Genomic DNA, 24,422 nt, shown 5'->3' with positions numbered 1-24,422 from the left:
TAATAATATTAGTAATAATAATATTACTATTTCATCATAAACATGTGCACAATAGTTATCACTCAATGTTGAAATTTTTTTATTATTTTTTATTTTATATATTTATTTATTTTAAAAAAAACTAAGTTAGCACTCAAAAGATAAAAGTAACACCCATATAACTATACAAAAATAACTCACTTATTTGAACACAACTCAACATATAATTCATCAAAATTAATGGGACACAAGCACCAAAACAAATAATCACAACTTATGCAATTTTATTTCTTAATTTTATGACATAAAAGGTTCAAACAAATTTCAATATTATAATGCTAAAATTAAACACACATAAATTTGAGAAACTTCATAATATTAGAATCACATCTTGTAAAATAATGAAATACAAATTATACAATGAAGATTAAATGATACCCCTTGCGAAAATTCAATTCACGAAAAGAAAACAATTCTAATAAAAAATCACGAACTCGAAACCGTGAAAGTGAACCTCGACCTTACTTTTATTTGTGAGTGAATGAATAAAAAGTGGGGAATGTTTTTGGTATCTGATTTTTCTTTTTTTTTTTTGGCTGATGTACGCTTGTGTGTTAATATTGTGCAAAATGTTTTTCTTTTTTTTGTTTGATCGTATAAGTGTGTTGTGTATGTTGATTGCTGATTACTTGTTGGCTGTTGTTGACACCCAATTTTGACCATCCCCAATAGGAATTAAATAACAAGCTTCTAAATTCTAAAAGATTTGAAATGATTAGATTTTATAAAGTTTAAAGTGTTTCGAGTTATTTCAAATTAATTTCTTTCACTTTTATAACTTTAGATAATATATATATGATTTTGATTATTGTATATATAATTGATGTATTTTTATAATTACTTGAAAATCATCTCAAAAAGATTTTTACTTTGTTTAAACATTTTACAAATTAGTTTAGTAATATATAATAGTTTCTATTCTTTCATTAGCTATTCTATAATTAAGTCGATTATTTTATTTTGTAATAAATTAAGAAGCTCGTTAATTAAACTGATTCATCGAGTTTAATACTGATCATTTCGCCATTCTATGCCTAGTTGATTAAATTAATAATATTTGATTGCCAAAACCAAATTTTAGCCTCCATATTTCTAATCCAGCCCACCTTAGTTCCTACTCCCTTTCCACCCCAATTTTCCAATTAATTGAAAATATCCAGCCCTTTTTGAATCCATTTAAAAGGGATCTAGATTGGACTTATTTCTTTTTGACCCAGGCCCAAAGCCCAAATCCCAGCCACCCCAATTTCCTGCTATCAAGTAAACTGATCCAAAGTCATTTGTGACTTGGCCCACTTCAAAGATCCGTCCAGCTAATGCTTTATTCAACCGCCCTGACCCGTCTCTAATTTCCTCCTCCCCTTCCTTTCTTTTCTTACGCGTATGGAACCCAGAAAACGCGTGAAGCAGCAAAAGCTTCAAATTTCGTACGACCGCGACGAAGGCACTCGCAATTGCTAATCGCGTGACCCCCTCCTTCTCCCTTATCCGTTCGTACAAAGAACCAGGTGACTCGATCTCGCACCTTCTTCTTCCTTCACTTCTAGTCTAGATACTGTATTGTCTTTTCCGTTGAGAGAAATTACTAGAATAGTACAATTTTCAACAGCAAAAAGCACCTGTGCTTTCGTCCTTGCAACCTTAGGATTGAGATGCGTGGCGAAGGAAGGACGATGGATTGGTCCTAGGCGTCCAATTTTTTTCAAATATTGTTAAAGATTGGGCATCGAATTGGCATATTCCCTCAATTTGAATAAGGTTGGAGGTTTAAATTCGAAATGGGACATGGAATCTCAAATTTGCCGCAACCTTTTCCCGAATTCCCCCGCCTTCTCCATTTCGAAAACCCTAATTTTCATATATAAATACCCCTCTTCTCCTCAGGTTTTGGAGTTGCACATTCTTTGGGGGAGATTATATTTTGGCAGCCACAATTTGATAGAGAGAAAAAAATTTAGTAAAAAAGAATTTTGGTTTTGAGTTCTTCTTTCTGTTTACAAACAAACTGAAAGGATTTTGTTTTTCCCTTTATTTGAAGAGTCGCTTTTTGGAGTTGGATTTTTTAGGGGAATTTTTCTTCAAGAGTCAGCTACATAAAAGAAAAGAAGAGTTGGTGTTCCGACAGAGTGTCATTCTTTCATTTTGTTTACTGGTCGCATTGGATTTCGGTGTGATAGTCGTCGACCCCCTGCTCGTCTAAGTTTCATTTCGCTGCACTTCGAAAAGTGAACTCCTCTCAACATCTTAACTTTATTTTCATTTTTATTTTATTTTCTTTAGTCGAGATTTTGTGGTTTGCTTACTTGAGTTTTTTTTGTGCTCGAGTTTTCTTGATGTGTTCATCTATGTTGAGCCCTGTTTCTTTCTCGGTTTCCCCTAGTTTTTCCTTGTATTTTGCTGATGTTCGTTGGTATATTTCTAGCTTCAAGTCGGATAAAGTCGGATAGGTCTTAATCATTTGAAGCTTAATATATTCTTAGGCGTGTTGTTGTTTGCTGGTTGCCAATTTCCGTCAAATATATGACTTTGATGTGTTACATATGTTCCTGGTCGTGTCCTCCTGTTGTGTGGGTTAGGTTTTGCTGTAATTTTTCCTCTTGTACATCTGCTAGCGTAGTCGACTTTCATTCGATATTTATTATGCGATTTGAAATATATCTATTTTTTCTTCCATTCGTTAGGCATAGTTAAGTTGTTTGATATTGTTAAATGGTTGAAAATCCGGGCATTAATGGATCCGGTTGTCATATCAATGGTAGAAAGATTTTTCCATTTATGTTTCTTTTTAGCTTCATGCGATTTTAACTTTCATTTTCGTTTGGCATGTATTTCGTCATGTTTTATCGCATGATTTTTTTAGCAGACTTATCATCTCTTTTCTTTCAACTTTTTTAATTTTTATTTATGTATTTATTTATTTATTAAGACATCCGATTCCAAATCATTTTCGTGAAGCATGGAGTCTCGTGTAGTGATTTTAGTCATGATTTATCCATCTGCAAATCCATAATATAATAATATCATTTGAACATTTGTGTGTATTTAGGAATCATTTGTATGTATTCATATGTGGAAATGATTTATTATTTTGTTTATTGACTCAAGGTTGGACAATTGGCCTCTCTCTCAGCACTTGCCCCCCTTTTACTTAGATTTTCATTATTTTATTTTGACCAGATTCATTTAGATATATCACTGTAAGAGTTGGTGCGATAACTTGTCGTTTGAGATATAATCCTTTCTTTTCTTTGAGGCTCTCACTCGTTGTTCTTGTTTTGTCGCATGCTTGTTGTCAGTCATCATGTAGCTTTGAATTCGCATAAGGATTTTGTTATTGTTTCAAATTTATTAATTGTTTAATGTGATTCTGTTCGAACCATTTCAGTAAGGCTGCATGTTTATTTTCTATTGCAAATTATGTCGAGTTGGGGATATATTCTGGTTGATTGTTTGGATTGTATGTTTATAAAGGTTCCTGCAAATAATAACAAGTACTCCTTTCCTCAAATGATTTATAGTGCTTAAATGTCCATTTCTTTATATGCAAACTCATTAGTGTCTTAACGTAAGAAAAAAATTTAAATCATATTTAGAGTGTTGTATTGTTTGTTCGAAATTAGGTGGAGGGGTCTGTGTTATAAATTTGAGTCATTGTCTGCGTTACTAAACCCGATTAGTATATTCTTAATTTTGGATGTATATCAATTATGCAATTTTTTTTACCATGGTTTGAGTTATTGTTTTTCAAATACTAATCCTTATCTTCTTTCGTTACATGTGAAATACATTCGAGTTTTCCATGAACTCCTCTCTTTGCATTTAAAGAGAGCCGTAAAGGCTGAACTCCTTTTTTTCTGTTCGATTCAATCAATCCGTAAAAGATGAAAAAATTTCGGAGTTGAAGAATCCGAAGCAAATCAAAAGTCGGAATATTCGACGAAGTTGGGTCAAAAGGCCCAATTTTATTTAATTTATTTTTTATCGCATTGTATTTATTTTGGGCATAAGCCCTTGTCATTTTTTTATATCATGTATTTATTTTGTATTTATTATTATCTGCTTAGTTTAGGACATGTAAAAAATGGGTCAAAACCCAAAAAGTAAATGGGCCAAAGTCCAAAACAGGTGGATCCAAAAATGGGTAAGGCGTATAGAAACCGGATTTGGACCCAAATATCTCTCTCTCTCACTTTATATGCTTTCAATTATTTATTTGTTTTATTTATAATTAGTTTTAAGTTAGGAAAATCTAAATCCCTGCAAAACGCCTTAAATGTTTTAACAACTAAAAACCAACAATTTTGCAAATAACTCACTTAGATAATAAGTTATTATTTTAACTCTTTGCCCCTCCAAGTAACTTTCGAAAATTGAGAAATTTTAGCCAAACTAAGTTAGTTGTCGGAAAACCATTTTAGATGGATATTTTAGGTGCCTAACACCTTCCTAAAATATAAAATGTGAATCCCCGAACCCCCTTAAATGTTTTCAATCGATTTTTCTGTCAAGTCTTTTGAAAACCAGTTTTCTTGATTTTTTCACAAAAATTAAGTGGCGACTCCCAAAAGTCAAAAATCTTACACAAAAATAGTTATTTTTTGATAAAACAAAAATGACGACTCCACTGGAGACTTGGAGGAATCTACTTTTAATTGTATATTTGTTTATCACTTTATATCCATTATTGCATTCATGGCATTACATGTTTCCGTCAAATGACAAGTATGACATTCTACTTAAAGGACGATTATGCAGGTTCGCAGTCGTTCGTCAACCAAAATACTTCTCGGTGCACCCTGACAAATGTAGTTGGCTACTTGATATTCAACGGTTGTTAACTGTCCCAGCCCAAGTAGTCCGGTTGGGTTACCATTTCCACTATAAATACAACCCACTCTTAGTTAAACTAAGATAGAGCAAAACCAAATCCTGAAAACTAGCGCATTGGCCTAAGATGACCCAACACACAAACAGTGTTGGACTCATTAGACCACCTTGAGTCCAAAGAGCCCACGGCTCGATAGTCAAATCTGAAGGATGTTTGCGTGTTTAAATGTTTATTGTGTCTGGGGGGGGCTGGAAACTAACAAGTTTTATGTTTTGTAGATGTCACGCAAATTTCTTACTTTCAACATGGTCACCGAAACACTGAACATTCTTCGAGTATGGTGGAACAACCTCAAAAATTGTCAAAAGAGAGAGATCTCGATTCACCTGGGTCACTTACCCTCAATATGGACTTTAAGGTTTGGCCCACGTTTATCGAGGTAATTACTCGATTTTGGAATGATGAAAGGATGGTATTTCGATTTGGGGATGTCGAAATATTGTTAATTATAGAAGAAATTAAGGATTGTATAGACTCTATTGGGACATGGGGTAAGAGGAAACATTGTTTTGATCACCACACTTTCTATGTGACAGGCCAACCATCTAGAAGTTGCGAAACATGCTATTATTTGTGATAGCAAACTGGCTGAATGATCAAGATATACCGCTAATGAGATTTTTTGAAAGATAGGGCACAATAATTATTTTTCACAGATTCCTAGAGAATTCCATAATCACAGTACTTGGAGGCAAACTCAAGTCATTGTGTTCTATGTATGCTTCTTAGGAGCGATGGTGTTCCCACGAGATAAGGGAAAAATGATTGATACCCGGATTGTGATGGTGGTAGACGCCATTTTCAAAGGGATTCATAATGAAGGAAAAGAGAAGAAATACTACAGTTTGGCTCTTGTCATTCTGGATAACATTTATCTGTCTTTGATCCTATGTAAGAATAGGTTCCCATTTTTCCAAGGTTGCAACATTCTGCTACAATGGTTGATGACTAAACATCTTTGCAAAAGGGACGACAAGCCACATGAGTTAGACAAACCATGACAGACAAGTCATTTTGAAAATTACGAGTTCTATCTGAGCGTCGGCATGTTTCGGATTCATACCACCCGAGAGGCATAGGCAAGGGTGTTTTATGACATAAGAGAAGGAGACATATAATGGATGCTACTGGACTTCAAGTCTGAAAGGATAGCAGAGCAAGGAGCCAAACTGTTATTTTTAATTCTTCTCGGCATCAGAGGATTGTGACCCTACAACCCAGCTAGGGTGATGCATCAATTTGGTAGAACACAAATCACTCCCCCCCAAGGGGATACTACCCCTTTTGTCGTCAATCACAACAGGAACGACAAAATACCTTACATTAAGATCATTCTCAAAGAATGGGTTGGATGTGTTAACTTGAACTGGAGTATGGCTAGAAATCAATATGAGGTTGGGTATATCGATGAATACAAGACATGGCCGCAAAATAATTTGCATGGAGTTAGGGATCCAACACCATGCAAAGGTCGAGAAAATGAAAATTTATAGGTTAGGCTTCAGATCCACGTACCATTTTTAGCAAGAATGGGACCGAAGCGAGCAAGAATTTCAGCAAAGGGAGCAAGAGTGCCAGTCTAGGGAGTTGGAAAGTCAAAGGGCTTTAGCTACGATGTCGCAGGAGCTAGTTGGTGCAAGGGCTTGTTTAGTGCGTCTGGATACGATTCTAGATGAACACTCTACAAGCTGTGCCACCATCTTCCAAATATGTGTTTGCCGAGTGGTATGTGGTAACAAACAAGTGCATCATCCGCAATGAGGTAGAGAAAGCCAAAGAAAGATTTGGACTGTCAAATTTCTAACTCCCCTACGTGGGATGTTTTCTATTTTGTATTTGCAATGTATCCCCTTTCCCTGAAAATGTATCTCGCATTGATTTAAATTATGTAATGAACGCTATGATTTTTAGTGAAATTTATTTTTTGAGGGGATACAACAATTTGTTTAAAAGACGCAACACATCCTTCAGATTGCTAGGCCTACCCTTGGCTCAAAAGGATCATATGTATGATTAGGATACGCTATATTTATGATTTAAATGTTTATGTGTTATGTTGCTATGGGTGAGAATATTGGAAACTCACTCCTTTACAAAAAAATTTCCAAAATGTACAGAAGTCACTATTATGAATGTCCGACTACAGTTTTCTGAGTCTTAAGTTTCTCGCTCAAAAGACCTCCTTCTATACCACAAATCCTAAAACACTGTTCTACCATCTCAGGAAAGGCAAAGGATCACGCTTTGGACAACGGTTAGAACATTCAGATGGAACTCACTGGAGAAGAAATACAAAAAAGATCGAACAGATCACTCGAAAAATCCAAAAAGCCAAGGAGGAAGGGCTCAGAGTCAACATGGACTCCACAATCTACAAAGCTGCAACCGTGACACTGGATGAGGATCTGGCATCACAGATGAAGAGAAATAAAGACGTTCAGATAGAGACAGAGGACTTGCGAGAGGAGTTGGACATGCTTTGATTGAAAGTGCAAGAAAGAGAAGCAAGAGAGGTCAAGATAGAATTGGAGATTGCCGCTCTGTTAGATAAAAGCTTGTCACTTGATGAAGAGATGACAGTGGAAATGGAAGAATTCACCTCCATGAGATAAATGATGGCCGCACTGAGTAAGAAGAATAAAGCCTCCCATAGCAACATGATTGATAAACTTCAGAAAATGTGCAAAAAATACCCCGTCTACGAGGAAGGAGCTAATAGTGGTCCCTATAACGCCCACCCTGAAGCAACTGGGAAATACAACGACGAGGAAATTATCTACAAATCTCCATTCCCAAGCCGTTTGAAATGAGGAGACTAATGCTGCAACAAGAAGGGAAATAACTAACGTGTCGTCATCATTTTATCTTTTAAAAGTTCTATTGTTGCCTTTCAATTTCCTTGTAATCATAATGAACGAATGAATGAAAATGTTTTATCTTATACTCGAACTACATTGGGCATGAAGTCTCCTTGTGAGATACGTAAGCAGCCTTCCCAGGCTCGGCCCCTATCTTTCAAAATTTTCATTCTCCCCCCTTCATGTTACGAGAAGATACGAAGACCAAATCAACAGACGTTAAAGAGTAGCTGCAAGAAGACCTTAGCTCAACGTGATTTAGTATTTTTGATACAGTATCAAAACTAAAACAAGCAAATTCCTTCTTGTCAAAAAATGTGTTTCTGTACTTACTCATGAGTTGAAGATATCTTCAAACAAAGCAACTTGTGTGTTTATCTGCTCTCTGTGTGATATTATGCATTTTGTATTCTGAATCTACACTGACAAATCTACCTTTGAGTTGTTTTCCTTCTCAGGTACTTTGAAACTGATCCGTGTCGATCAAAAATTGGCAGATCATCCCTATTTCACCAGATCAAAAGGTCCCGCAGATTCCTTCCCTAGACAAAGCTCAGACAAAGGAAAGACGGTTATGAGGGATAGTAAGCAAAGGAGACAGGATCTGCCTGCACCAGGATTTTCTGCTAACGCTGCTGATGGGAGACCTCCAATCTACTTCCCTCCCTCAAATATGTATCCGGCCCAAAACTAGCCATCTACACCTGCTCAAAACCCGTCGGTTATAGATTTGACTACCTAAAATCCCCAATATGTTTCCGCATCCTACCAAACCCTACCTCCTCCTCAATGCCACCCATCCTCAAAATACCTACCATCAAACTGCTCCACCACCGCAAAATCAAAACCAAAATACTTTCAATCCACAAACACCCCATCGCCACTTAAATCAGAATACCAATACTTGACTTACCCAAAAAATTATCAAACTGCTGAAAATGCCCAGAGTCCCTCTGTAGCACCACCTTTACCTAAAAGAACCACTTTCCAAATTCCCGTCCCCACTGAGAATGATATGCACGGTTTTGAGTTGGACCATTATAAGGAATAGGAAAGTGAGTGTAGATCAAAGGAAGAGGCAAAGGTCGACATAAAAGAAAAGATCAAGAAAGCCATGAAGGAGCTCCAATGCGTCCCTGATACCACCGGACTTAACTATAAAGATTTGTGCATCCACTTGATTTTGAACCTTCCAGAATGGTTCAAGATCCCGAAGTTTGACACCTTTGGAGGAGTGGGAAACCCTTTGGATCATCTGAGAGCCTACTATGACCAGCTCGTGGGAGTAGGAAGGTATGAAGCTTTATTGATGCGGCTCTTCAGTCGAAGTTTGAGCGGGGAGGCTCTGGAGTGGTTCACCTCCCATGAAACCCAATAATGGCCGAGCTGAAATGCTTTAGCAAAGGATTTTATCGACCGATTAGCATATAACATCAAAAATTTTCCTGATCGATATTCTTTGGAGAAGATGAAGCTGAAATCTACTGAGAGCTACAAAGAATTTGCTTATAGGTGGAGAAAGGAAGCTGCAATGGTCAGACCGCCTATGTCAGAAAAGGAAATTGTAGAAATGTTTGTTCAGGTGCAAGAGGCCGAGTATTATGATCAAATCCTAATTCTCGTAGGAGCAAACTTTGCCGAGCTAGTCAAAGTTGGTGAGACTATCAAAGTTGGGTTGAAAACGGGAAAGATAGCTCGTGTTGCTGCATTACTCGGATCATTAGGAACGTTGAAGAAGAAAAGAAAAGAAATTGTTGTTGTTTCATATAGGGGGAAAACCCCCAGAAGCTCATCATATTCCCAAAGTCGTTCTTAGCCTTCCCGATATTCCTACCAAGCTTGCTGCACGCAAGCTAGTCATCCCAATGATCCTCCTATTTATCAGAATGCTACCTCTACTTATCCAAACATCCAAGCTCCACTATACAAAAGTCCACCCCCGAATTACAAAAGTTACATCTCCCATTTACCCAAATCATCCTCCACCCTACCAAATTCAATCTCCCTACAAGGGTGTTGATCCCAACTGTGCTAACATGCAGTCGAGCTACCGAACACCTCTTCCTGTTTATCAATTCCAGGCTCCACTATACCTAAATCCCCCTTCGAATTACCAAGCTCCATCGCCAAACTACCAAACAAATCCATATCCCAGAAGCCAAGCTCCTCGTACAAATACCAGAAGTTATCAACAATTGCCTCCTCCCCAACAAGGAAGTTATGATCCCCCTCGGCCTCAGTTAGAGAAGAAACCTTTAAGGAATTCCACTGCGATCGCGAAAAGCTGAACAAAGTTGTATGAGTGACTGGCTGTGGTTGGATATATCCACCCAGTAGGGCCCAAACCCGTGCATATCAATTCAAAATTTTATAGGCCAGATCAGAGATGTGCTTATCATTTCAACAGTGTTGGGCATGATACTAAGGACTAATTTAACCTCAAGCACAAGATTTAGGATTTAATTGACCAAGAGGTGGTTTCTCTCCAGCCAGCTGCACCTAATGTCAACACCAATCCTTTGCTTAATCATGGAGAGTCAGTACGATAGAAACAGACGATGATTGGAGTGGGACAAAAGTGATAACTTCAGTTTTGCATGACGAGCTAGAAAAGGTTGTGTACTCATTAAGCGTCAAAGAGAAAAAAAAAGTTCGTTATCTTGACACCCGCAAAGGCTGTTGCCTTGTCGCCATCAAAAACTCTTACCAAGCTAAAATATGTGATCGAGACTGCTGCTGCACAAGGTATGACCCGATCCGGAAGATGTTAAACTCCTGAGGAGCTTGCTCTCGGAGGTCACAGAAGGATCAAGCTAAAAGGCCAAAAAGTGAGGGTGAGGCAGAGGAATTCTGGAGAAGAATGCAACCGAAAAATTATTCTTTTATCAAGCATTTGGAGAAGACTCCAGTCCAGATTTCTGTATGGGCCCTGCTGATGAGTTCTAAATTGCACAGGCAGTCTTTGATGAAGGCTCTTGAGGATATGTATGTGCCCGTCGGTACAAGCAGTGATAACGTGGTTGTTGTGATCCACCAGGTTGTTCGAGGGTATCGAATAAGCTTTTGCGACGACGAGTTTCCTTTTGAGGGGAGGTCCAACAACAAGGCACTGCATATCACTGTCATCTGTTGCAGAAAGGTTGTCAATCGCGTCTTAGTGGATGATGGATCTGGTCTGAATATTTACCATTGTTGACACTGAGGCAGTTAAGGTTTGACCTTGGGAAGCTGGAACAAAACTAAGTTAATGTAAGAGCCTTTGATGGGGTTCAAAGGAATATGTCGGGAGTGGTGAATTTGATAATCCAAATGGGCAATTTCAAGTCTTGGACATTGATAATAGCTATAAACTTCTTCTGGGAAGGCCTTTTATTCATATAAATGGAGTTTTGCCTTCTACACTGCATCAGATGATGAAACTCGTTTGGAAGAACGAAGAGCTAGTCATTCACGGCAAAGGTTGTCATTCTGGCAGACAATCGTCGACTAATAATGAAGTGTCTCGGGGTACTGATTTCTACACGGTGGAGCTGGTAAATGCCATCGGTGAAGACTTGGAACCACAGCCTCTCATGCCTTTCTTGTATAAGATAATTTCTACTATGATGTTGCAAAGTGGATTTGAACCAGGTTGCGGATTTAGAAGGAATTCCCAAGGAATTATTGATCCCACAAGTTCACGTCAAAGGATCAAGGTATGGCTTGGGGTACATCCCAATAGATGAGGCTGAGAAGACAAAGAAGAAGAAGGATCAAGCATTGGCCAAGCCAATCCCTCATCAATATCAATCCTTTCCAGTCCGTGAATATGTCGAGCAGGAGGACCTTGGAGAAGGAATCTGGCCTTTTTGGAGATATTGATGCTATCATTGAAGAAGAGGTTGAGCCGAAAGGATTTTGTGATGCTAAGTCAGGAGAGATGATGCAAAACTGGACCTCCACGCCCATCTTGATTCCCCGAACTCCATGGTAGAAGGGAATCATTTTGTGCATATTTAAATCGGTGGTATTCTGAAAGAAAACTGAGACCCGCCATTTTACATTTTTCTTAAGTATTTGAATTTTTGAATTTCCATCGTGATGTTAAAAGAAGGGAACATGGACCTATGCCATGGACAAAGTTTGCATTTTTTCCCAATTTGAATGAAAGCCTCTTTTATTTTTAAAATTTATTTATTTACTCATTTGTTATACTTTGATTTTCTGACTTTGTTTGTTTATGATTTTTGTAACATAAGTTTTAAACCTGTCAATGTCATGTCATGTCACGAGATGAATGAGCAAAATGAGGAAGGTGATGACGAGGTTGATGATTACGAAGAAGAAAGTGAAAAACCATAGTATGTTGCCAAGGAATTTCGGCAGTTTGAAAAACAGCATAGGCCGAATCTAAAGGAGACCGAAACGGTAAATCTGGGAGATCCAAAGTGCGTTAAAGACGTTAAAATCAGCATTCACTTGAATGAAACTCAAAGAAGAGGCCTAATTCATTTGCTTGCTGAATATGTTGATGCGTTTGTCTGGGAAGCCGGTGACATGCAGGGGCTAAGTACCGATGTTGTATCTCATAAACTGCCAATTAATCCGGGGTTTGATTCGGTGAAGCAAAAGGCTCAAAAATTCAAACCTGAATTGAGTTTAAAGATAAAAGAAGATATCACCAAGCAGATCAAGTCTCAATTGGTGTAAGTGACGCAATATCCGACCTGGTTGTCTAATGTTGTTCCGGTTGCTAAGAAGGATGGGAAGATAAGAATTTTGTCGACTACAGACATCTCAACAATGCTAGCCCAAAGGATAATTTTCTATTGCCAAATATTCATATTTTGATTGATAACTGTTCTAAGCATGAAATGCAATCATTTGGGGATGGTTATGCAGGTTATCATCAGTTTTTGATGGACGAGGATTATGTAGAAAATACATCTTTCAATACACCTTGGGGTGTATATCACTACAGGGTGATGTCTGGTGCTACCTATATGAGGGCTATGACGACTATATTTCATGACATGATTCATAAAGAGATCGAGGTGTATGTAGATGACGTCATAATCAAGTCCCAAAGAGTTTGGACCACTTGACACATTTTGAAGAAGTTCTTTGATCATTTGCGTCGGTATAACTTGAAGTTTAATCTCGCTAAATGTGCTTTTGGAGTTCCAGCTGGAAAGATGTTGGGATTTATAGTAAGCATAAGGGGTATTGATCTCGATCCTTTTCAGATTAAAACGATTCAAGAGTGCGAAGACGAAAAAGGAGGTGATGAGTTTCTTAGGGAGGTTGAATACATTAGTCGATTCATATCTCAATCAACCGTGCTATGTGAGTCTATCTTCAAGCTGCTAAAGAAATATGCTCCGACGAAGGGGACAGAAGAGTGTCAGATTTCTTTTGACATTATCAAGAACTACTTGTCAAATCCACCAGTATTGGTTCCTCCACGATAAGGGAGTCTTTTGTTGCTGCATTTGTTCATCTCAAATAGTGCATTCGGATGTGTACTCGGTCAACACGATGAGACAGGAAAGAAAGAAAGGGCTATCTATTACATAAGCAAGAAGTTTACTCCATACGAGTCTCGTTACACTTTGTTAGAGAGAACGTGTTGTGCTTTGACTTGGCTTTCATAGAAGTTGACATTATCGTTCTTCTTATACTACATATCTCATTTCCAGAATGGACCCGCTGAAGTATATCTTCCAGAAGGCGATGCCGATCGGAAAATTAACTCAGTGGAAAATGTTGTTGACTCAGTTTGATATTGTGTACGTGACTCAGAAGTTGATAAAAACACAGGCTTTGACTTATAATCTTGCATAAAATCCCATTGATGAAGAGTATGAACCACTTAAGACTTATTTTCATGATGAAAAATGTCATTTGTGGGTGAAGATATTTATGAAGCGTACCCAGGTTGGAGACTATTCTTTGATGTAGAGGCAAATCATCAAGGGAAAGGTATTGGGGAGGTCTTAGTGTCGGAATCTGGTTAGCACTATCCAATGGAGACTAAGCTCCAATTTAATTGCACGAACAACATGGCCAAATATGAAGTTTGTATCCTAGATTTGAAAATGGCCATTGACATGAACGTTTAAGAGCTATTGGTTATCGGAGATTCCGATCTGTTTATTCATCAGGTTCAAGGAGAATGGGCTGTAAAGAACCCAAATATTATATATTACATGCAGTATGCATAGAAGTTGTACAAAAGATATCGTAAGATCGAATTCAGGAATACTCCCAGTATACAGAATGATTTGGCCAATGCTCTTGCCACTAGAGCTTCAATGATTAAACATCTGGATACAGATTACTTTGATCCTTTAGATATAGAACTGAAGAAAGTCCAATCCATTGTTCACATGTTGAAGCAGAATCGGAAGGTTTGCCATGGTATTTTGATATAAAGAAGTACTTGGAGTCCGAGAATTATCCTTAAGATGCCTCAACCAAAAGAAGTTGATACGCCACATGGCTCTTAATTTCTTTCTAAGCAGAGAAGTTCTTTATAGGACGACTCCTATTTGGGTCTTCTCAGATGTGTCGATGTTGTTGAAGATGCGAAACTTATTGAACAGATACATGCTGGAGTTTGTGGCACGCATATGAATGGGCTCTTTTTGGCAAGAAATATCCTTCGATCCGGGTATTTCTGGATGACTATGGAGAATGATTGTTGCAAGTTTGTGCAAAAATGTCATAAATGTCAGGTGCACGGTATTCGATCAGTGCCACCTCACGAACTTATTGCTATAAGTTCACCTTGACCATTTGTAGCTTGGGGTATGGATGTCATCGGTCTGATAGAGTCAGCCACTTCTAATGAACACAAATTTATTTTGGTTGCCATTGATTATTTCATGAAGTGGACGAAAGCAGCTACATACAAGTCGGTAACCAAGAAAATTGTAGCTGATTTTGTTCGCAACAATTTGATATGCATGTTTGGATTACCAGAATCGATCATTACTGAAAATGGTGCAAATCTCAACAGTCACTTGATGAGAGATATATGTGAGCAATTTAATATTAATCACCGAAACTCAACCGCTTATCGTCTCCAAATGAACGGAGTTGTAGAGGCCGCCAATAAGAATATCAAGAAGATTTTGAGGAAAATGATTGACAAGCATCGAGGTTGGCATGAGATGTTACCATATGCTTTATTGGGTAACACACAACTGTTAGAACGTCGATTGGAGCAACTTTATACTTTCTAGTGCATGGAACAGAAGTAATCATACCTGCTGAAGTTGAAATACAGTCATTGAGAATCATCCAAGAAGCTGAGTTGAGTAATGTTGAATGGGTGAGCAACATAATTGATCGGTTGACATTCATTGATGAGAAGAGAATGATTGCCGTTTTTCATGGTCAGTTGTATTAACAGAGAATGATTCGTGCTTTTCAGAAGAGAGTAAGAGCCAGAATTTTCAAAGTTGGTCAGTTGGTACTTAAGCGCATTTTTCCTCATCAAGATGAGTACAAAGGAAAATTTGCACCAAACTGGCAAGGACCTTACATGGTTCTTAAAGTATTATCAGGAGGTGCTTTGGTCCTGTCGGAGATGGATGGCATCGCATGGCCGAAACCAATCAACTCAGATGTTGTCAAGAGATACTACATGTGAAGCTTTGATTTGTGTTTTGTTATTTACTTTTAATCATTATCCCTCTTGTAATGAAGCTTTGATTTGTGTTTTGTTATTTACTTTTAATCATTATCCCTCTTGTAATGAACTATGTCTGACCTGAATTCTCAAGAATGAGATACATAGGACGCCTATGTCGGCCTCGGTCATTGCATTTATCCCCTATAATTATTTCTATGTATTTGAAATACAGTCGACCTGAATTCTCAAGAATGAGATACATAAGAGGCCTATGTCGGCCTCGGTCATTCCATTTATCCCTTATAATTATTTCTTTGTATTTGAACTACATTCGACCTGAATTCTCAAGAATGAGATACGTAGGCAGCCTATGTCGGCCTCGATCGGTTTTCTTTGTAATTTTCTTATCTTTGTTAACGTTTGAAGGGGAACTACGTTTGACCTGATTCCTGCCTCAACGGGATACGTAGGCGCCACAAGGGTTCGGTCATATCTCCCATAAGATTTCTATTCCTCTTTACAATGAAAACTGGGACAGAATTTTTGAGAGGGGCTCAAAAATTCTCGAGAAGAATATTCTTCCTCACCAAGTCAAGACTAAAATATTTTGGGATTTGCAACTGGGACAGAATTTTTGAGAAGATCTCAAAATTTCCACGATCTACTTAATTACAGTGGAAAGATAAGCAAGACAATTAACTGTGATAGAAATTTTGGGGATGGCCTCAAAATTTCATCATGGGTTTATCTACATGTCTGGAGTGACTTTGAAAACTCCCCAGCAAATAATCAGATAGACCTTCAAGCATCAGACTCGAAGAAGTTTGTTAAGCTTGATATGACATGACTTGGCAGTGACCTTTTTTAGATACTAATTCTCAAAAATTTATTTCTCTTAAATTTTCCCTTTTATGTTTAATTTATTTTGGCATAAAATATTTTGTCTTATATATCAAGTGTCGGAGATCGGGAAATCAACCGAAGATAGCATGACAAGGAGTAGACAATTGAAGAAATCAACACAAATCAGTTCGTTTTTAAAACTAACAATTTTTCTGTGGACGCAGGTTTATAGCTTTGCTCTAAAATCAGCAAATTCTTCTGATATATGAATATGGAGAAGTCAAAGGAGGAGAAAACTATCCCAAAATCAATAGTTATCCTAGAAGCGGGAATCATTTTGAATCGCTTATGTCGGAGACTTGGGAATATGAATTGCTTATTTCAATCAATTTCCGACAACATGAAAATTATAACGAACCTCCAGCTAGATTGGAAGGTGGGTCTAGGCCAACTTTGAAATGCATCTATTTTCTGATTGTCAATTATAATCCCATCACCAGAAATAGTGTGACCCAAGAATGCAACAGACTTAAATCAAAATTCACACTTAAATAACTTGGCATATAGCTTTTTATCTCTCAAAGCCTAAAGAACTATATTGAGATGACTAGAATAATCTTCTTCACTCCTTGATTAAACTAGTATGTCATCAATAAAGACGATGAAAAACAGATCTAAATAAGGTTTGAAGACTCTGTTCATAAGGTCCATGAATGTTGTAGGTGCATTTATCAAACCAAAGGACATAATTAAAAACTCATAATGCCCATATATGGTTCTAAAGCCGTCTTTGGAATGTCACATTCCCTAACTTTCAACTAATAATAGTTTGATTTGAGATCAATTATTGAGAATCATGAAGCACCCAAAATTTGGTCAAAAAGATCATTTATCCTCGGAAGAGGATACTTATCCTTGATGGTCAACTTATTCAATTGGTGATATCTATACACATCCTCAGGGAACCATCTTTATTTCTCACAAATAAGACCGGAGCGCTCGTGAGACACTTGGTCTAACAAAACGTTTATCTAACAGATCTTTAATTTGTTCTTTCAACTTTTTTAACTCTGCTTGTTCCATTCTATATGGCGGAATAGATATAGGATGAGTATCCGGAATGATGTCTATGCCAAATTCTATTTCTCTTTCAGGAGGATTCCGGGTAGATCATAACGAAAGACTTCTAGAAACTCACTGACTATAGGAACTCACTGAAAAGAAGGTATCTCAGCACTTGAGTTGTTAACTCGGACTAAGTGATAGATACACCCCTTTGAGACTAACTTTCTCGCCTCTAGGTACGAAATGGAATGACCCTTAGGCAATGATGAACTACTAGTCCACTCTATGACTAGATTATTAGGAATCTAGAACTTAAAAACTCGAGTTCTACAATCTATTGATGCATAACAGGCATGAAGCCAGTCCATACGTAGAATGACATCAAAATCAACCATGTCTAACTCTACTAGATCAGCCATGGTATTCTTGTGATTGGTGAAAATTGGAAAATCATGATAGACTCTTTTTACTAAAATAGACTCCCCAGCGGATGTAGAAACACAAATGGGTTCACAAAGTTTTTCAAGAAGAATCTCAAACTGATTTGCAACATAAGGAGTTACAAAAGATAAACATGCTCCTGGGTCTAACAAAGCATAAACATTAAAAGTAAAGACTTTGATCACACCCATGACAATATCTGGAGAGTCTGCTCTTGGCAGCTAGTGATTGCATAGAGACGGTTTTTCCCCTCGCTAGTACCAAAACTGGCTCCTCTAGGTGTTATCCTATATGGTAGAGCAATGTATGAAGATTGATCTCTATTTCCCCCATTACCACCGCCTTGCTTACTCTTGGGACATTCTTTAATGAAATGCCCAATATGACCATACTTGAAACAACTCGGGAAGCCTTCAGACATATGTCGGAGTAATTTTTACCACGCTTGGTATAGGAAGGAGGCTTACTACCTCCTTTTGCCACACTACCCTGTGAATATGCAGTCCTAGCTCGATAGTTCTGACTGTGATGCTCAACTTTGTCTATGGGCACAAGTGCACTAGAAGATGATGGTGCATGCCCCTTCTGTTTCTGAAATTGTGCCTGATTCGAACCCATTTTTTGTTGCCCAGACTCATTCTCAGTCTTGGACTTCTTGTTTCTATACTATTCTATATCCCTAAGATTTTTCCTCTTCAACTTACTGCACATTGACCATTTGCCTGGATATGTCCATGTCGCCAATCAATTTTGCAGCCCTATCTTATTTACTTGAAGCACGACCAAAACCAGCGACAAATAAACTCATCGTGCTTCTCATATCCTTAACCATCTCCAGAGCATAGCGAGACAGTTAGGTAAATTTAACCTATACTCATAAACACTCAAGGAGTCTCATTTCAAGGCAAGGAACTCACGTACCTTTGCTTCTTTCAGTTATCGGGGAAAGAAACTCCCTAAGAAAGCTTCTTCAAAAAATCTCAAGTCATATGTAGAGCATTCTCACTCTACCCTCCATTCACTAGTCGTACAAAGTCCTATCCACACTTTTTTGTTGGTATGCAGACAGTTCAACTCTCTCAATACCAACAATATGCATCACATCGTACACCTTCTTCAACTCTTCCACAAAGTTTTCTATATCCTCAATAGTACTTGAACCAGTGAAACTTAGGGGATTCATCCTCAAGAATTCCCAAATCCTCAAAGTTTCAGCCCCTTTTTCTGGAGCTCCTCTTTGTTGCTTGACTTGGTTGGTCACGACTTGACTCAACATCCGAATAACCTCAAGAAAATCAGCATTAGTAACCTCCCCTTGAGGTTGTACTTCTGGAGAATTGGGTAACTCTTGTTCCTAAGCTTCTACATTCTCCTACCTGGACGACCTCTTGCTGCTCTTCGTGGAGGCATTCTTATATGAAACACGCGCAAGTATGAATTAGAGAGACACTTTTAGAGATAAACTTTAACACACAAAATGATTATGAAAGAAGTGAGGAATTACTAAAAATTGTAGCCTCCTAACCATAGATGTGGCGCGCTTCACCCCGATGACTAAGACTCAACAAACACGACATAATAGACTCTCTAGGACTCTTGAACTCTAAGCTCTGATACCAAGTTTTTCATGCCCCGAGCCTACATCCTTTGCAAAATTGGCACTCAGTGACCATTGTTGGCCTCAAGCAAACCCTTGGCCTGGTTTACTTAACTCAGCGGAAGACTTACTCATAATTAATTTAATTTAATGTCTTGACCAAAATGACACTTTAGTCACAAAATGAAATACCAGAAATAAAAAAGACTCAGCTGAACTAACTAACTATCTGTCTTTGAAGCCTATAATAATTGAGATGGATGTTAGCAGACCCCACAACATCCAAATGAACTAAACTAGAAAACAATAAAAATGGATCCTCCAGAAAGCAAGGAGGGTCACCAACAGACTCTAGGATGCTCAACTGGATCAACGGTGCGCTGGATGTCGATCCTCGTTATCTGTTTCTGCATCATAATACGATGCAGGCCAACTGGCATAAGTGCATTCAATGTACGAGTATTCAAGTTGGAATGCTAAATAACACTTAAGCTTGAAAAGGAGTAAGAAAGAACACTTACCTTGGCTCTGTTCAACTCATATTTACTAACTCTTGTTCAATATATGCAGTTTAAAAGCAGATGCAATATAAATAAAATTGACTTAAACATGTTGTAAACTCTGAATGTATACAAGTATACAAATAATATCTGATATGTGTGTAAAAATATAATATAACTAGTGTATATGAAAATGCAATACTTCTGTGGGAGCTTCTCTAACCGATAACCATCACTTGAGAGCTATAGTGATAGTACAGTGTTACTCAGCCCACGCTACCCGCCATCCTAAACTTGCCAAAGTATAGGACCTGAACTTCCTAATGGATCCACTGTAAACTACAAAAAAAATGTTCATCTAAAAAGTATGAACCTTTTCTACCCGTGATAGCTACATGGTTTACATGGAGACTTGAGTTACTATGAACTCGCATACCCACATCGGTGCTCAATACTACTCCCAGAATATATATTGGCTCTTATGTTTTCAAAATATACTGATTTTGTGATTTGAGATTAGTGCTCAAGACTTATCTTTAAAAAGCTCTCTTGGAAATCATAGTTTCCCTGCTTGTTTCATTTCATGAAATTATTACTTTTGTCTTAAAACTAGCCCAAAGGCTCTTTACTTGTTAAATGTGAAAATATTTGTAACTTTTAGGGATTACTTAGTCCCCTTATAACATTTGAGAATGAACTCAACTTTTTACTCTCGCTTAACTTGTAACTTGAGTATTTATACAAAGTTAAATGGTTTGTTGAAGACTTGGAAACTTTAAAAATTCACTTTGACTTGTTTCTTACTTTTTGACTTGAATCTTAACTTATTTGACTTCAATATTAACATTCCTTAAATTGAATTATGGATTTAAGGATCATGATCTCATGTTTATGGATGATTTCATGATGTTTAGATATACTTTAGAGTGTTGGAATCAAATAGGAATGATAGGTAGATCACTTAGGAACCAGTATGAAAAGATGGGGGAGAAATGGGAACTCTAAGTGACTCTGGTGCTATGAGAAACGCGGGGTGCCAGAGCCTGACGGACAGACTATGTTCGAAGGGGCTCTGGTAGGTGCGGCGCCCCCGGGCCTGTCAGACGGGTTTTCTGACTTTTCTTCTCCAATTTTCAACTCTAAACCTTCCAAACTTCCATAGATCTTCCCCTAAACACTTAGGATCACTACTATACTCAGTACCCAATAGTTTAGACTCGTAAAACAACCCAAAAACACGAATCAAAAACACTAAAGGTACACTACTACTCTACTAACAAGGATTCAACAATTGTTCATCAAGAACTTCAAGATTTATCATTCAATCAATAGAATACTTGTTGAATTAAACATGTTGGTGTTTGGGTGAACGAATCCAACATAGAAAGAACTCACATACCTCGATAGGAATCACCCTCGACAAATTCCACAAGAATCTCTTGGCGTTCTTGGTGAAATCTTGATATTTTCTCTCCTTCTTCTCTTCTCTTTTCTCCCAAACCCTAAGCGTAAAAAGTATTTTCTAATATGAACCAAAACTTAATTTTACCCCTATTAAACCTTTAAAACAAATTAGGAAATACTAGGGTAAAAAGACTACTTTACCCTTACTAAAATCCAGATTGGACTTTCCTCAATCCAACACCAACTTTTGAAAGGCATATCTCCCTCATACATCATCGAAAATGTGCAAACTCGGCACGGTTAGAAAGATCTTCCCAAGGTCTTTCCTACCATATAAGGAACTCACACTTAATCCTCATGAGATGGAAGTTATTCTTAGTTATTTCAAGTTATGATATGTTACAAAGTTCTATATCAAAATTCATTTCATTTTATTTTAAAAATAAAGCTCACCACACAATGCACAAGAAATAATAAGGCGAATTTGTTTTAACCTTAACTTTAAGCAAAACAATTTCTCAAGTAATACATATACGCATCACGAGGTAATAAAGGAAGTCTATAGGTCACAACAATGTTAACCTGTATTGCCAAATAGTTTAACACTTTCTTTCTTTTTCTTTATGCACATTTCTATACATATTTGTACCAACCACATCAATCTTTTTCCTAGATAAAAAAATTTCATTTTTGCCCAAGTTTTTGTGATAAGGACTTTTTAGATTTTTCTTACGTTAGACAAAATCTCCAAAAAAGGCTACCTATGTATCTTGTCAAAGAAAGACTCAGGTCAATCGTAGTTCAGAAAGACTATGAATACAACATTATTTTTAATAAGAAATACTTATTTTTTTAATATGGATCACCGAACCTGAGGAGGGTTGCCTACGTATCTCATCAAGTTGAGAATTAGGTGTGCTTAGTTCCTTCGTTTGGACAGTTAATTTTTTTTATGTTATTGAAACTTGACTTGACAAATGCATTATTTTTCAATGCATTTTACATGCAGCACATAAATGGATCGAAGTGGTCAAGTAAGAGATGTATACTAGTCATAGACTGACCAAATTCTTATTTAAAGTCACTAAATACAAATATGCAAATGCGTAAAATCTATTGGTGATAAAAATGACCTTAAAATTATGCAAATGAGTGAAATCTACAAAAAATAGTCGGTCAATTTTTAAGCGTAAATCAAGTGGTGTTGAACTACCACCGACCACAATAACAATAATAAGAATAAATAACAATAACAATAAAAATAACATACTAAAATTTTTTGTCTATGAGGTTAGATATTCCCTGGATAAGAAGTATGGGAGGAAATTATCAATTCCTTTTTTATATTGAATTTCAAAATTAAAATGGGATAGTTGGTCCTGCCACCTAGCAAATATCAACTTTGAAGCATCGTTTTTGAAATCTTTATCAAACATGTATTTAACAGATTGGGCATCTGTTCTAATCAAAAAAAATTGATTATAAAGATCATCTTGAAGTTTCAAGACGCATTTAACAATACAAAACATTTCATGTGCTATAGTCACATATTTGCGTTGGGTTTCAGTTCATTTACCTGAATAAAAACGAATAAGATATTCATGTTTACCATGAGGGTTAACTTGTTTAAGAATCCCTCCGTAACCAATATTTGAAGCATCAGTTTCAATAATTTTGGTTCATGCTGGGTTACCAAGAGTTAACCAAGGTAAGGTTTTTATCCTTTGTTTAATACTTCTAACAAGCGTAGTAAGATTCTCATTCCAAGAGCATTTATTACTCTTTTTTAATCTATCTGTCAAAGGTGCAAGATCTTTAGACAGATTTTTATAAAAAGGGGAAATGTAATTTAAACTTCCCAAAAATCTTTGTAACATAGTCCTGTCTGTTATAATATCAGGAAACTTCGACGCAAAATCAATAGATCTCTGAATATGAGTAATTTTTCCTTGACAAATTTGATATCCTAGAAATCGAACATCAGTTTGAAATAAACTCATTTTTGATTTAGAGATAACTAAACCATTTTGAATAACAATTTTCTTGAAGATCTCAAGATGCTTAATATGAGATTCAAGAGTTTTTGAATAAACAAAAATATCATCAATATAAACAATTATAAAATCCATATATGGATTAAAAGTATCATTCATGATCTTTTGAAATTCAGACGGCGCGTTTTTCAAACCGAATGGCATAACATTCCATTCATATTGGCCAAAAGGAACATTGAAAGCAGTTCGATAAGGATGTTCCTTAAAAATCTGAATTTGCCAATATCCTGACTTTAAATCAAATTTAGAAAATATATTAGCATCATATAACCTGGATAAAAGATATTTTTTATTTGGAATAGGATATCTAATCCATTTTAAATTATTGTTTAAAGATTTATAGTTTATAACTAACCTGGGAACACCTCTTTCTTGTTCTGCAACTTTATTTACATAAAAAATAGTACAAGAGCAAGGAGATTTTGAAGGCTTTATTAATCCTTTCTATAATAAATTATCAATTTGTTTTTTACAAAATTTCACTAATTGACATTCATTTGGCAGGGGCGAGATTTAGTGGGAATATCATTTTCAGAAAAATTATCTTCATATAGCAGAGTAACAATATGCTTTTTCCTGTCCCAAAAAGCACTTGGATGGTCCTCACAAATGTCAGCTGCCATTTTTTCAGAAATCAATTTAATTTTTTCTTGTATTTTAGCTGATCGAATAGATTCTGAAATATTCATGCTATATATTTCCATTTGTAAAGAATCAATATATTTCTGTTTTAAATGGATTAAAGAGTTAATATCTCTAGTGATTGGTTCAGTAATAAATTCAAAATTAATGGTATGACCATTATAATTTGCTGAAAAACCTTTTGCATTTAAATTTGAAAAAGGATAGATAGCATTTATAAAAGGAGTTCTGAGAATTATCGGATGATGTAATTGATTTTTAATTAAGAAGAAAAAATGAGGAATACAGACTTTACTCTGACAAATACAAGTATTAGACAACTTATACTTTATGTCTAAAGCATGATTAGATGCAGATTTAACAATATGAGTTGTTTTTTTCAAAAAACCTTGAAGGGATTAATCCTTCCTGAATGCAACTAACATCTGCACCACTATCAATCATAGCAATACTAGTTACTTTGAAATCATTAT

The 24,422-nt window shown here is 36.7% G+C and overlaps 1 protein-coding gene across 1 annotated transcript; it reads left to right on the top strand.

Annotated features, from left to right (window-relative positions):
- Window positions 1-10,645: 10,645 nt before the first annotated feature.
- On the top strand, window positions 10,646-15,421 carry LOC138347976 (uncharacterized). The gene is made up of 14 exons (XM_069296583.1): window positions 10,646-10,924; window positions 11,061-11,318; window positions 11,416-11,480; window positions 11,605-11,754; window positions 12,024-12,125; window positions 12,237-12,470; window positions 12,557-12,818; window positions 12,918-13,214; window positions 13,464-13,541; window positions 14,043-14,174; window positions 14,370-14,508; window positions 14,569-14,928; window positions 15,012-15,100; window positions 15,182-15,421. The coding sequence occupies exons 1-14, from the start codon at window positions 10,646-10,648 to the stop codon at window positions 15,419-15,421; spliced, it is 2,685 nt and encodes an 894-aa protein (XP_069152684.1).
- Window positions 15,422-24,422: the final 9,001 nt, after the last annotated feature.

Source organism: Solanum lycopersicum, chromosome 4, assembly GCF_036512215.1.
Source record: "Solanum lycopersicum chromosome 4, SLM_r2.1".
NCBI classification, from domain to species: Eukaryota; Viridiplantae; Streptophyta; class Magnoliopsida; order Solanales; family Solanaceae; genus Solanum; species Solanum lycopersicum.
This window is presented reverse-complemented; position numbering and strand designations above follow the sequence as displayed.

Excerpts from the sequence above, each read along its gene's own strand:
- LOC138347976 (XM_069296583.1), top strand. The coding sequence starts at position 10,646 with ATGCAACCGAAAAATTATTCTTTTATCAAGCATTTGGAGAAGACTCCA. Across the intron at positions 11,319-11,415 it reads ATTTCTACACGGTGGAGCTG|GTTGCGGATTTAGAAGGAAT; the intron begins GTAAATGCCATC and ends GATTTGAACCAG. Across the intron at positions 14,929-15,011 it reads AATGATTGACAAGCATCGAG|TGCATGGAACAGAAGTAATC; the intron begins GTTGGCATGAGA and ends TATACTTTCTAG.